Source organism: Pseudophryne corroboree, chromosome 8 (genome assembly GCF_028390025.1).
Source record: "Pseudophryne corroboree isolate aPseCor3 chromosome 8, aPseCor3.hap2, whole genome shotgun sequence".
Taxonomy (NCBI): Eukaryota; Metazoa; Chordata; class Amphibia; order Anura; family Myobatrachidae; genus Pseudophryne; species Pseudophryne corroboree.
Window position 1 is genome coordinate 253,940,289 of NC_086451.1, and position 14,222 is coordinate 253,954,510.

A 14,222-nucleotide genomic window follows, 5' to 3' on the forward strand; every position below is an offset into this window, starting at 1 on the left:
TCCCAATCCAGGAACTCTAACTATTGGAGACTTGGTCATGGTAAACGGGCTGCTCTTCCAGCTTTCTCTGCCTCTAAACTTCCTGGGCACAGTCTACAGAGAAACCAGACAAGCACTGATTGATATGAACACCCTCTTCACTCTTATGGGTGTAGACACGAAGATTAAGGTTGTTCATTTTAGTATTTTAGTTATCCTATTTGCTGCTTTCTATTTCTCTGCGGTTTTACAGGTTATTTTATTAAAATACGTTCATGTCTTCGATACTCAGTTATTCCATATGTTTTCAGATGAAATGTTGTGATTCATGCTGTGATTTCCCTATTAAAGTACAACCATACGGCAGATCTAAAATTAAAACCTGTTTGTTTTTTTTAAACAGCGTTAGTTTGGGGACTTTTAAGGGTATGAGATTCACCTGGCAACTGATTTCATAATCTTATTAATGGAAATCTGACATGAAATGTTAGATTCCTATTTTCTAAGCAAGGGAAATATTTCAGTTTCTCACGAACCCATGCAGTCCTATAATGATTTGTCTATTAGATGTCCATTAAGCCATTGATTCTCGAGTACGGGGCCATAACCTGTCCCTGATGCCTTTCATTCTTATGTATCTTTGGGTAACCAGCCATCACAATCCGTAAGCAAAAATATTCTACAAGAAAGATGGCCCAGATCGGTATGATAACCGGATTTGGGGATACATTTACTATTCAGCGCTTTTCAAAGCAGCCGTGGGCTAAAGGGGCAATAATATTAAATACAAAACATGTCTGGTTTAACATTTAATATTATTTTTCCTTTAAATTCAGTGGGCGAAACAGTCAAGGACGCCATAGCCTTGAAATGCACATCATCGGAAGTGTACCCCTTGGATTGCTAAGCAATGAGTTAATGGAGATTTTCTCCCAAAACTCCTATTTTAATGCGGTACCATGTTCGTGTTTCTTAATTTTCAGAAATGTGCAATATATAATGGAAACTTACCCTTACTGGCTACACTGTGATCAGAGGCTTTCTTCCAGTTTTGCCACCCCACTACTTCCAACATCAATGTTATCTGATGAGCAGAGGAGCCAGTATGTTTAGGGTTTGGGCACAAAAAGAGTGGACGTGAAAGGTGGTCATAGCACACACAACCAGACGATACCTAGCATTATGCGGGTACAGGTTATGTGACTGCCGCAAGCGTCTAGGTGCAGGTAATAACTGCAAATGTAGTGCACTTTAAATGAAGTGCACTAGTGAACTATTTGTTAACCAACATATTCCACAGCTGTGTGCATCAAGCATAGCAAGAGTAACAACAGTTAACTGTTACAGAGAACTACAGGAACAGCATTTAATCCTACTAGTCAAGTTTATAGCAACAATGGGAAAACAATTGCCACAGGGTTATTACTGAGGTGGTAGTCATCCCATTTAGCATGGCTGACCAGAGCCAATCTTCACTCCTCCCCAATGTATAATTGTGCATGCCATCTTTTCTTGTATACTGCTAGAATGCTACTGTATTTACCCCCTTGCCTCTCATTTGCATAGTCAAGGGAGGAAACGGCTAAATAAAATAGGGTCACTAAAAAAAAAAAAAAAAAACAAGTTAAAGAGTAGATGTGACCCATCAGTTGTTTTTTCATACAAGCCGACTCAAAAAATGGTAATTCACAATAGTGGCTGCATGCTTAACGTTTGTCTAAACCATGTAACCCAACTTTTCATTGCTCCATAGAACAAAAACTTGGCTCCCCTGCTACTGGTCACCCCCCAGACTGCTACTGTCACCTTTGACGATGTCTACTTTGAATATATGGAGGGACAGAAAGTCCTAAACGGAGTGTCATTTGAAGTACCTGCAGGGAAGAAAATAGCAATAGTTGGAGGCAGTGGTTCAGGGTGAGATTTGCTGATTGTCATATTTCTGATTGGCACCAAGTGATAATGTGATTATTATAAGGTATTTACTTTCACTGTTCATTCATATTGGAACCTACATGGATCTGTCAGTGTTAGAATGTATGACTCAGCCCATATGTAGCTGTTGTGGGCTCTGTATGTACAGTATATAAGCATAATAGATGAAGAGCAGTCATTAGTTTTTTGATGTAATGATTGGCTTGTTATTGGCATTGCATGTGTGGGGAAGTTGCATAGTGAAACATAGTTTATTATTGCATGCTCTCTGGTGTTTACCTCCTTTGATCATTTGACCATTGTGGTCAGGTGTACTATATCTTTACATTTAGTGAGGTGTAGTCATGGTGTAAAGGACACAGTGTGATTCCTGATTAGTAAAAAAATTAAAACAAAAAAACTGAGCAACATTCCCAAATAGGTAATTTCAACTTTAAACTTGTCATTTATTTTGTACGGTCTGGACATGGCTGCTAATAACAGATGCACAGACAAATTTCTTAAAGCTATGTGTGCAAATGCTAGGAGCTTAGGAGACAAAATTCCAGAGCTAATTGCTATAATGACAAGGGATAACCTGGATTTTGTGGCAATTACAGAGTCATGGTACAATGAGAATCATGACTGGGACATAGCTATACCAGGATACAATTTATTTAGGAAGGATAGAATAGTAAGAATAGGAGGAGGGGTAGCAATGTATGTGAAAAAAAGCATAAATGCTACTTTAATACAAAATATTAAAGACAAAACTGAGGCCCTTTGGTTCACCATAGAAATCGGGGAGAAGGACATTATTCGCATTGGGGTGATCTATAGACCACCAGGCCAGGGGCAGGATTTGGACAGCAACCTATTGTTGGACATCACTAAACTGGCTTTAAAGGGAGAAGTCATAAATCATGGGAGACTTTAATTTGCCTGATGTAATTGGGAGGGGTCTTTTGCAAGTTCAGCTACAAGTGGCAAATTTTTACATTCCTTACAGGGAGTATCTCTCAAGCAATTGGTGAGGGAGCCCACTCGCAAAGACTCAATATTAGATTTAATTCTTACAAATGGTGATAGGATATCCGACATATATGTGGGTGAGCACCTGGGATCCAGTGATCATCAAGCAGTATGGTTTAGTATAAAGACAGAATCCAACTTCTGTCACACAAAAACAAAGGTGTTGGCTTTTAGAAGTGCTGACTTTGCAAAAATGGGGAGATGTTTAAGTGAGTCATTGGTAGACTGGAGGAACTTGGAAGGAGTGCAGGAGAGGTGGGAAAAACTGAAAAGTGCAATACTAAGTGCAACAGACCTTTGTATCAAAATGGTTAGGAAAAGCACCAGCAAAAGGAAGCCAGTGTGGTTCACAAAAGAAGTATCAACTAGTGTGTAAGCAAAAAAGATGGCTTTTAGGAAATACAAACAGACTCAAAATAATAACGACAGAGGTGTATCTTGACAGACGGAAGGATGCTGAGAAAGTGATCAGACGTGCAAAGGCAGAAGCTGAGGAGAAAATGGCCCAGTCAGTAGATAAAGGGGGCAAAACTTTTTTTAAGTATGTAAGTGAAAGGAGAAAATCAAATGGAGGAATAATAAGACTTAAGACAGAGAGTGAGAATTTGGTGGAGGGAGACAAGGCAATAGCAGATCACCTAAATAATTATTTTTGCTCAGTATTTACTAGAGAAGAAGGGATGGGGCCACAGTTAAGTTGCAAGGACATTCATAAAAATAAGGCAGGTGAAAGTACATTTACAGAGGAGAAGGTACTAACAGAACTTTCAAAACTAAAAGTGGATAAATCAATGGGACCAGATGGGATACACCCAAGGATACTCAAAGAGCTAAAAGATGTGCTGGTTACACCTTTAACAGAATTATTTAACCAGTCACTAAATACAGGTGCTATTCCAGAGGACTGGAAAAGAGCAAATGTAGTTCCACTGCACAAAAGTGGAAGCAAGGAAGAAGCAAGTAACTACAGACCAGTAAGCCTTACATCAGTAGTAGGGAAAGTAATGGAAAAACTATTAAAAGAAAGAGTTGTGGAATATCTTAAATCAAACAACTTACAGGCTCCAAAACAGCATGGATTTACTGGTGGGAGATCATGCCAAACAAATCTTATTGACTTTTTTGACTCTGTGATGAAAATAATAGATCAAGGGGGAGCTGTAGATGTAGCATATCTAGACTTTAGTAAGGCATTTGACACTGTCCCACATTGCAGACTACTAAATAAACTTGAAAGCGTGGGAGTGGATTATAAAACAGTTAAATGGATAAGAACCTGGTTGCAGGATAGGAAACAGACAGTTGTAGTTAATGGAGTGCAATCTATGGAGGGAAATGTTACCAGTGGAGTACCCCAGAGATCTGTACTTGGTCCAGTTCTCTTTAATATCTTTGTTGGTGACATTGCAGATGGTATTGAAGGGAAGGTATGCCTTTTTGCAGATGATACAAAGATATGCAACAGGGTAGACCCACCGGGAGGGGTAAAACAAATGATTGATGACCTAGGTAGGCTTGAGAAATGGTCAAGAATGTGGCAACTACAGTTTAATGCTAAAAGATGCAAAATCATGCTCTTGGGTCTCAAAAACCCAAAGGCTAAATATAGTATCAAGGGTACTATAAGGAAACTACTGAGGAGGGAAAGGGATTTAGGAGTCACTATTTCAAGTGACTTGAAGGCAGGAAAGCAGTGCAACAAAGCAATGAGAAAGGCAAGTCAGATGCTCGGTTGCATAGGGAGAGGAATCCGTAGCAGGAAAAAGGAAGTGATAATGCCACTGTATAGGTCATTGGTTCGGCCCCATCTGGAATACTGTGTCCAGTTCTGGAGACCATATCTCCAGAAGGATATAAATACATTAGAGAGTGTACAAAGAAGGGCAACTAAAATGGTGCATGGCCTACATCACAAAACTTACCCGGAAAGGCTAAAAGATCTTAACATGTATAGTTTGGAGGAGAGCAGGGAAAGGGGGGACATGATAGAAACTTTCAAATATATCAAGGGTCTTAAAGTTCAGGAGGGAAACATTCTTCAAAGGAAGAGAAGTATTAGAACTCAAGGACATACACTGAGACTTGAGGGGGGAGGTTCAGGGGAAATTTAAGGAAAAATTACTTCACAGAAAGGGTAGTGGATAAGTGGAATAGCCTCCCATCAGAGGTGGTAGAGGCTAAGACTGTAGAGCAATTTAAACATGCTTGGGATAGGCATATGAATATCCATACAAAGAATTAAGGTTCAAAAAGTGTTGAGATTGCCTAAAGGATAAAAAAAAAAGGGGCAGACTAGATGGGCCAAATGGTTCTTATCTGCCATCAAATTCTATGTTTCTAATAGTGATTTAAAGAGGAAAGCTCTGTTACCACAATAAAGATCTCCCTCCCTCCCTCCCTCTCTCTCTCTCCCCCTCTCTCTAGTAAGAGCACCCTGGTCCGACTGCTCTTCCGCTTTTATGATCCTCAGAAGGGAAACATTTATGTGGCTGGCCAGAACATTCAAGACGTCAGTCTGGAGAGTTTAAGAAAAGCCATAGGAGTTGTTCCTCAGGTACCAACTAAGGAATATGCATAAACTTGTATGTACTGTATAATAAAGCCGAGATTCCCTGCCAATTCATGGCATTACACATGACTCTTGTACTTTCATGGTGAGGTGCAGATCGTTTGGAGTATCTTAGCTTCCCTTTCTTTCCAAAATCATCCTTATTTTTTAAAATATTTTGCCTATACCTAAATAGTGAGGTGCTTTCATCATGCTTTTCTCTTCATTAATTGGACCCTTAGGGAAATTATTAAGAAAAACAAGAGCATAATTTACCCTGCCATGTTTTTTCTCCTGTAGGATGCTGTCCTTTTCCATAACACACTGTATTATAATTTGTTGTATGGGAACATCAATGCCTCACCAGAAGAAGTGTACCAAGTGGCTAAGCTGGCAGGACTGCATGATGCCATTCTCCGTATGCCTAATGGATACGATACCCAAGTAGGAGAAAGAGGACTAAAGCTCTCAGGTAAGGTAAGACAGGTTAAATAATATAGGAACATTTTGCTCTACTGGTTTCAGTGTGTATTATACCGCTTTCACACCACCAAAAAATCCAGGTTGTTGTCTGGTTAACCTGTGTCGCAGCTCGGTGTAAAAGGGTCTCCAAAAAATAACCCTGCTCCAGTTACTTAGAAATCCAACTCTGGTAACAAGCAGGGTTGGTTTTGGACCCAGGTAACGGAGCGGTGTGTACGGGTGACCTTGGTCTTGTTTACAGCATATGTTTACAGCATAGGGAGAGCCGGATCTCTGGTGCTTGGAGATGATGTAATCTCAATGCACCGGCAGAACAGTTAACACTGCACCCATGGGCCGAAATGGGAATAATATGGGTCAGAACCGTGGTGTAAATGGGGTCTGATCTGGGTTGGAACAGTGTTCCTCCAAAAATGTGTTGCTTGTACATTGTTTAATAGTCCTCGGGTTTACCTGGAGAAGAGAGAGTATCAACAGTAGATACAGAGTATAAGGCATATCTAAATATTAAGGTTGAATTTTTCACAAATAAAGTCATTTATGAAGTACAGAACATTATTATTGAGGTTTTATATACCAAGAGCATACAACACAGGATTGTAATTTTATTTTTAAAAAAAATCAAAGTACAGTACACAAAAGAATCAACTAAACTTGAGGACCAATCTACTTTCCTGGGCATTGCTCCTGTAAAAGTGAGTGAGATGTCTGCCTGTAGCTATCTCTTCCTGACACTCCCATCTTCCAAACAGCATTGGCTTTGCAAGGAGTAATGGTGGTCATTCCGAGTTGATCGCTCGCGAGCAGTTTTTAGCAGCCGTGCAAACGCTAGGCACGCTGGGAGTGTATTTTAGCCTAGCAGAAGTACGAACGAAAGGATCGCAGAGCGGCTACAAAATAATTTTGTACAGTTTCAGAGTAGCTTCAGACCTACTCAGCACTTGCGATGACTTCAGACTATTCAGTTCCTGTTTTGACGTCACAAACGCCCTGCGTTCGCCCAGCCACGCTTGCGTTTTTCCTGGCACGCCTGCGTTTTTCCTGGCACGCCTGCGTTTTTCCGAACACTCCCTGAAAACAGTCAGTTGACACCCAGAAACGCCCTCTTCCTGTCAATCACTCTGCGGCTGCCTGTCCGACTGAAAAGCTTTGCTAGACCCTGTGTAAAACTACTTTGTTCGTTGTAATAGTACGCCGTTTTTTTTGCCTCATCGTTGCACAGCGAACGAATGCAGCTAGCGGTCAACTCGGAATGTCCACCAATGTGAAAAGCTGTGATAGAGTGAATCAGAATTAGACAAAGGTCTTATTATGGACGATAAGATCAACAAAGATAAAGGGCGCTCAAGACACAGGTGTTTTTTGCTAAAAAATCAGTTATTTAATATAATATATGCATTAAATACATTATAAATCTTTGTAACGGCCGGTTACCACAATTAAAGAAAAAGTCATAAATATAATACAGCAAAGCACATATTGGTTATTAATACTCCATTAGTAGCAAAGCAGTGACCAGGTATTAGTGGCTTTTTAAGCACTGAGAGTAGGTTAGTCTATGGGGGATCAGTACGTATTACCGCCGGACGGAATCCCAGCGGTCGGAATACCGGCATCGGGATCCCGACCGGCACAATCCCGATAGAGGGGCGAGTGCAACACAGCCCCTTTGCGGGCTTGCTGTGCTCGCCACGCTCGGCACACTAATTTATTCTCCCTTTATGGGTGTCGTGGACACCCACAGAGGGAGAATATGTCGGGATTGTGCCGGTCGGAATCCCGGGGTCTTTATTCCGACCGCCAGGATTCCGTCCGGCTGGATCTTGATCGCATCCCGTTGTATTCAATACCTGTCGGAAGGGGTTCCGACCTATTCAGTGCCGGCTCTTGTACTAAATGTTGGTTTTGTTGGTGTCCTTAACGCGTTTCCCTGCCTTAGTACCAGCCGTTTACAGACAGGGACCATCAGAATTGGTACTAACCATATAATGCGCAATCTATATATAAGGGGCAAACAGAAATGATCTCTGATTTAATACTAAACCTAGGAGCAGCATAAATTGTCTTTAGAACAATATATCCAGGAAATGTAAACATCCGCTTGAAATCCTCTTAGGGCTGTAACACACCAGCCGGTTTTCCCCGGATGGCAAAAAGCCGGACAAACTTTGTCCGGCTTTTTGCCATCCGGGAGAAACCGGCAGAGTCTGTCACACAGGACGGCTTTGAGCCGTGTGTAATGCTGTGCGCATGCGCAGCATTAGACATGGCTTGGAAAAAACCCGTTGTGTGTGAAAGCTCCCCTTCACACACATGGTTTACTAGCTGCAAAGAGACCTTCCAGTGGATAGTTCCGGCTGCAACCCGGCAGCCGGGGCCGTGCAGTATGAAGGGACCATACCCCTCACACTGTTAACTACAATGCCGGTACGGGAAAAAGCCGTCCGGCTTTTTCCCGGCCGGCAAAAGCCGGGTAGTGTGTTTTAGCCCTCCAAGCCTCTAACAATAGACTAACTGACTAACCCACTCTCAGTGCTTAACCACTTAACTGACGATTTATTTAGCCAAAAACTACTCCGAAATTGTCATTTTTTTTTAATAAGTGAATTAGGTGAAGAACATGAATTTAACCCTATCCCAAATAATTATAGTTAAAAAAAATATATATATATTTTTTTATATTTTTCAAACATCGAAACACCGATCGTGAACATAGCAACTATCGAAACATTGCGGCTTTCATTTTGAAAGCTGGTGCAGCCTCCAGGTATAGAGGGTGGGTGGGGGATCTGGGGGTGGCTTTGGAGGGTTAATTTACACTCCCCAGCGGCTGCCATGGGGGGTAATTCCAAGTTGATCGCAGCAGGAAATTTTTTAGCAGTTGGGCAAAACCATGTGCACTGCAGGGGTGGCTGATATAACATGTGCAGAGAGAGTTAGATTTGGGTGGGTTATTTTGTTTCTGTGCAGGGTAAATACTGGCTGCTTTATTTTTACACTGAAATTTAGATTGCAGATTGAACTCACCACACCCAAATCTAACTCTCTCTGCAAATGTTATATCTGCCTCCCCTGCAGTGCACATGGTTTTGCCCAACTGCTAAAAAAATTTCCTGCTGCGATCAACTTGGAATTACCCCCATTGTCTGCAGCCTCTGGAGGGGGGGGTCCTATCATGCTGACCAATCAGCAATGATCGTCAGCACTGCAGAAACAGGGGCAGAGTGCAGGTAGGCAGAGGGACCTTCTGGTCCCTCTGACAGCAGCAGCGGAGGGAAGTTTCTCTTCCCTGCCGCTGCTAGCACTGTTTATCTGACTGGTCGCATCCTGTGCGACCAGGTCAGATAGAGCACTTGCAGGCATGGTCGCTTCTGATGCGACCATGCCATGCAACTGGTTTAAAAGCCACTAGCACCTGGCCACTGCTTAGCTACTAACATAGGCATGCACACGGGGGATGCCTGGTGCGCACAGGCACCCCCTAATGTCTGTCACCCCCCACTCACACACATCTGCCTGCTGCCGATTACTGGTCCTTCTCCCTCTACCCCCAAGGCTCCTGGTCAGGACTGCATCACTGCTAATCACGCGTACCACGCCACTGCCTATTAACCCCCGAGTCCTGGCTCCGCCTCAATGTATTGCGCGATGCAGGAGCGATTTGCTATGCCGGGACTCCGGGATGGCTTGGCGGCGGGCAGAGCTCTCTTGCTTTCCTTGGTTGCTGTGCTCCCCCGCGATGTGGGCTAACTACAGCAGCCAGAGCTCAAGCCTGAGCCACGGCGCTGACTAGTCAGGTTGCTATGCATGATGTGTATGCTGCAGGGACATAATAATAATAATAATAATGCATAATAATAATAATAATAATAATAATAATTAATAATAATAATAAATAATAATAATAATAGTGCATAATAATAGTAGTAGCTGTCAGCAATATCAGTGTTGTTGTTATTGGTAGTAGGAGTCACCGCTATTACACAGTATGTTGCTATTCTATTATATACAGTACTACTAGTATATTGGCCCAGCAAATGCCAGGCTGAGAGGTCTGCCCAAGCTGCCATTGCCCTTCTCCCTTTCACCCCCGGTGGGAGCCGAACTGGTGAGTCGCACTCGGAGCTGTCAGACAGAAAGCGCCATACTTGGAGCAGACAGAGCCCGGGGAGGAAGAAGGGCGGGTCACATGGCTGGGAAGACCGGGGAAACAACTTCTGGACCTTGTGATTCTGCTGTCCTGCTCCATGTTCACAGTCTGGGGTGAGTGACCGCTGCCTGCTGTGTACTTTGCAATGTGTGTATCTGCATTAATAAGCACAGACCACAGGTACAGTCCATAGCTAACTTCAACAAGTGATTGGCATCCACTGTCACCCCTGCCTCAGTCATCCACTATCTCCCTGTCATCCACTATTTCCCAGTCACCCCTGCCTCAGTCACCCACTATGTTCCTGTCACCCACCCTTGCCTCAGCCACCCACTATCTCTCTGTCACCCCTGACTAATGGCCCATACACATGGTGAGATTCGTGCCTGATTCTCACTATGCGACAGGGACTAGGTCGGCGCATAGTCAGTATCGCAAGCACACTCAGTATGTGCTTGCGATACTACAGTATGTGCGATTTTGGCTAAGTGTCAATTTTGACTATCTCTTCTATAGAGATCATCAAAATTTACTTGCCTGCATAGTCTATCTATTCTTGCGATGCAGACTGTGCGGGACCATGCATCGGCATCAAATCGGGATCGCAAGGTGACTTTCACCTTGCGATCTGCACTAACTTTTCTTACGATTTTGACTATATAGTCAAAATCGTAAGAAAAAATCTAACCGTGTGTTCACACCATAAGTCTCTCACTATCTCAATGCCACCCACTATCTCCCTGTCACCCCTGCCTCAGTCACCCACTATCTCTTTGTCACCCCTGCCTCAGTCACCCACTATCTCTTTGTCACCCCTGCCTCAGTCACCCACTATCTCTTTGTCACCCCTGCCTCAGTCACCAAACTATCTTCCTGTCACCCACTATCTCCCTGTCACCCCTGCCCAAGTCACCATTATCTCCCTGTCACCCCTGCCTCAGTCACCCACTATCTCCCAGTCACCCCTGCCTCAGCTACCCACTATCTCCCAGTCACCCCTGCTTCAGCCACCCACTATCACTCTATCACCCCTATCTAAGTCTCTCACTATCTCAATGCCACCCACTATCTTCCAGTCACCCACTATCTCTGTCACCCCTGCCTCAGTCACCAACTATCTTCATGTCACCCACTATCTCCCTGTCATCCCTGCCTCAGTCACCATTATCTCCCTGTGACCCTGCCTCAGTCGCAACCTATCTCCCTGTCACCCCTGCCTCAGTCACCGTTATCTCCCTGTCACCCCTGCCTCAGTCACCCACTATCTTAATGTCACCCACTATCTTAATGTCACCCACTATCTCCCTGTCACCTCTGCCTCAGTCACCCACCATCTCCTTGTCACCCCTGCCTCAGTCACCCACCATCTCCCTGTCACCCCTTCCTCAGTCATCCACTATCTCCCTGTCACTCCTGCCTCAGTCACCCACTATCTCCCAGTCACCCACCTTGGGTGGTGTTCCATAGTAAAAATAGTCAACACTGAAGGGGTTAAGCGTTTATCCCATCAGGGGGGGGCAATATTCACCAAATTTCAAGCAGTATGTACTGCTATACTGCTGCACCTGTGTATAATGCCCACATGTACCCTTTGGCTCATATATTGTGTTTAAATCTGTCCCTAGTACTTGCCAGCGCCTCCTGAGCATTTTACCTTACCACACATACCTGGTAAATACTGATTGAAGATGCTGCCTATCCAAGGAGGACATTTCTTCAGAGGTTCTCCATTGTGAGAAACCACCATTTTGGTAAAGTGCATATGGAATAGAAAGAAATGCCAATAGGTTGTGCTAGACACACCCAGTAGGCAGTGCTAGACATGCCCCTTTGAAAGTGCACCCCCTAATAAAATGTGCTGTGCACGCCTATTGCTGCTAATGGAGTATTAATAACCAAAATGTGCTTTGCTATATTGTTTTTATGTCTTTTTCTTTAATTGTGGTAACCGGCCGGTACAAAGATTTCTAATGTATTTAATGCATATATTATATTAAATAATTGATTTTTTTTAGCCAAAAACACCTGTGTCTTGAGCGCCCTTTATCTTTGTTGTTCTTATTGTTAAATTTGTGTGGAGTTGAGTGGTCTCCTTTTTAAGTGGCTGCTAGGGACACATGTGCTAGTTTAAAGGCTATATACAATAATAACAGCGCCAGATTTTCTTGTCTTTTCATTTATTATTGACGAGGCTTCAGGGATGGAAGAGTGTAAACATTAGTGGTTATTTTAATGTGTGTTTATCTTATCAATGCTTGTTTACCAGTTAATTGTTACAACTATTTTTTTTTTTCATAATTAATGATAGTGTTTGTTTTTTGTAACTGGTTTGAGCAGTGTGAAAAATCATGTATCCTCTTTTGCTCAGGGGGCGAGAAGCAGCGAGTAGCTATTGCAAGAGCAATGTTAAAGAACCCACCCATTCTCCTGTATGATGAAGCCACTTCTTCCTTGGACTCCATAACTGAAGAGGTGCAGTAACATTGCATTTTCCTAAGATCATCAGATTTGGATTCTTTTTAGTATCTTTTGTAATATACAGCAAATCTAACAGTTATGAGCTTGTAAATTCCTCGATGCCCATTAATACTTAAACATCACAGCCAGTCTGTTTCTCCATCAGCGTTAGTAAACACCCTACTTTAATATGATTGGTCATGAAAGATGTATAGGCCTTAAATTTTGCTGTGGTTTTAGGAGAATCCATTCAAGGGTCATTTTTTTATAACACTTTTATTGATGCGTTTTGTGGGCATTGGTAGGTTATGAATGTTACTGTGCGATGCAGAAAGACATCAAGGAGCACCAGTCTCACCTCCCAAAAAAACTATATTTTGAGGACGTCCCTGAATCCCTCTCCTACATTCAACCATTCTGACACTCAGTTTGGAAAGTGAAAGGAGATCCAACCTACTCACATGGGGGGTCATTCCGACCCGTTCGCATGCATCGGTTTGTCGCTGCGGTGCGAACCGGTATGGAATGCGCATGCGCGGCGGCCACACTGCACACGCGCGGCGTTGCGGGTTACGTCACAGCCAACGAAGAAAAGCGGTTGCAGAGCCGACCGCAAGAAGATTGACAGAAAGAAGGCGTTCCTGGGCATCACCAGACCGTTTTAGAGCCGTTTTCGAGGAGTGGTGATGAAAACGCAGGCGTGTCCAGGAGAACGGTGGGCGGATGTCTGACGTCAAAGCAGGCCCCAGCATCGCTGAGATCGTCACACCGGTAAAGTATGTCCAGGGCTTGCTTGAAATTTTTTTAGCTTAGCAGGGCTGCACAAGCGATCGCAGCCCTGCTAAGCTAAAATACACTCCCCCATAGGCGTGGACTAAGTTGATCGCAGCAGCAGCAGCAAAAAGTTGCTGGCTGCAATCACCTCGGAATGACCACCATGGAGTAGAATGATATCAAAGAGGAAGTGATATTACCAGTGGAGGAGAATATCCAAGCTATTCACCATAAGTTTCAGATCTTGAAAGACAAAGAATTACTGGAGAATACAGTGAAAGGGAATAATTTAAGAAATAAAAATATTCTGAATCCATAGATTCCCCACAGATAAAGAAGTAGGCTGAGCAGCCCACAATGGTGTGGCAGACTCTTTTACTGAAGCAAATGTTGGCATATTATCTTTTCACAGGAAACTCACATTTTGGTCATAAGACACTCTGCTACAGTCTAAATATGGGTAACACAGCTGAACTAAGGTGTGATTCGATGTAACGTATATCACATCGCCATACTCATTAAATGATCTGCCATACACTAGGTCATCGCAATGTATCATTGCATGTCCCATCTAATGTGACGATATGACCAACCAATTTATCAAATGATGAACTGGGTGGATTATAAGGTACACACTATACGATGGTTGCTGCGATCCTTTACAGATTGCAACATTGCCCAATATATCATATAGTGTGTTCCCAGCTTAAGAAGTACTCTAAGGTCTCCATATATCTGATACTAAGCAAAAGAGGGCAGGGTGGTTACGCATATTCTTTTCACTTGCCACTTGCATTCTGAACTTATTGCGGCAAGTGGCAGAACATCTAAAGTGGCCTTGTTGCCTTGGTAAAGGTCTATGGGCCTAATTCAGACCTGATCGCT

At 43.2% G+C, this 14,222-nt stretch overlaps 1 protein-coding gene across 2 annotated transcripts in view; it reads left to right on the forward strand.

The window, feature by feature from the left end:
- ABCB7 (ATP binding cassette subfamily B member 7) overlaps positions 1 to 14,222 on the forward strand; it is a 432,229-nt gene that overhangs the window by 395,662 nt on the left and 22,345 nt on the right. Inside the window, exons 10-14 of one of the 2 annotated variants that reach the window (XM_063937177.1) lie at positions 12 to 169; positions 1,733 to 1,896; positions 5,350 to 5,479; positions 5,774 to 5,945; positions 12,475 to 12,578. In XM_063937177.1, coding sequence (XP_063793247.1) covers positions 12 to 169; positions 1,733 to 1,896; positions 5,350 to 5,479; positions 5,774 to 5,945; positions 12,475 to 12,578 — 728 coding nt within the window. Of the gene's footprint in view, positions 1 to 11; positions 170 to 1,732; positions 1,897 to 5,349; positions 5,480 to 5,773; positions 5,951 to 12,474; positions 12,579 to 14,222 lie in introns of those variants that run through there. The other variant, XM_063937178.1, reaches the window with a different exon arrangement.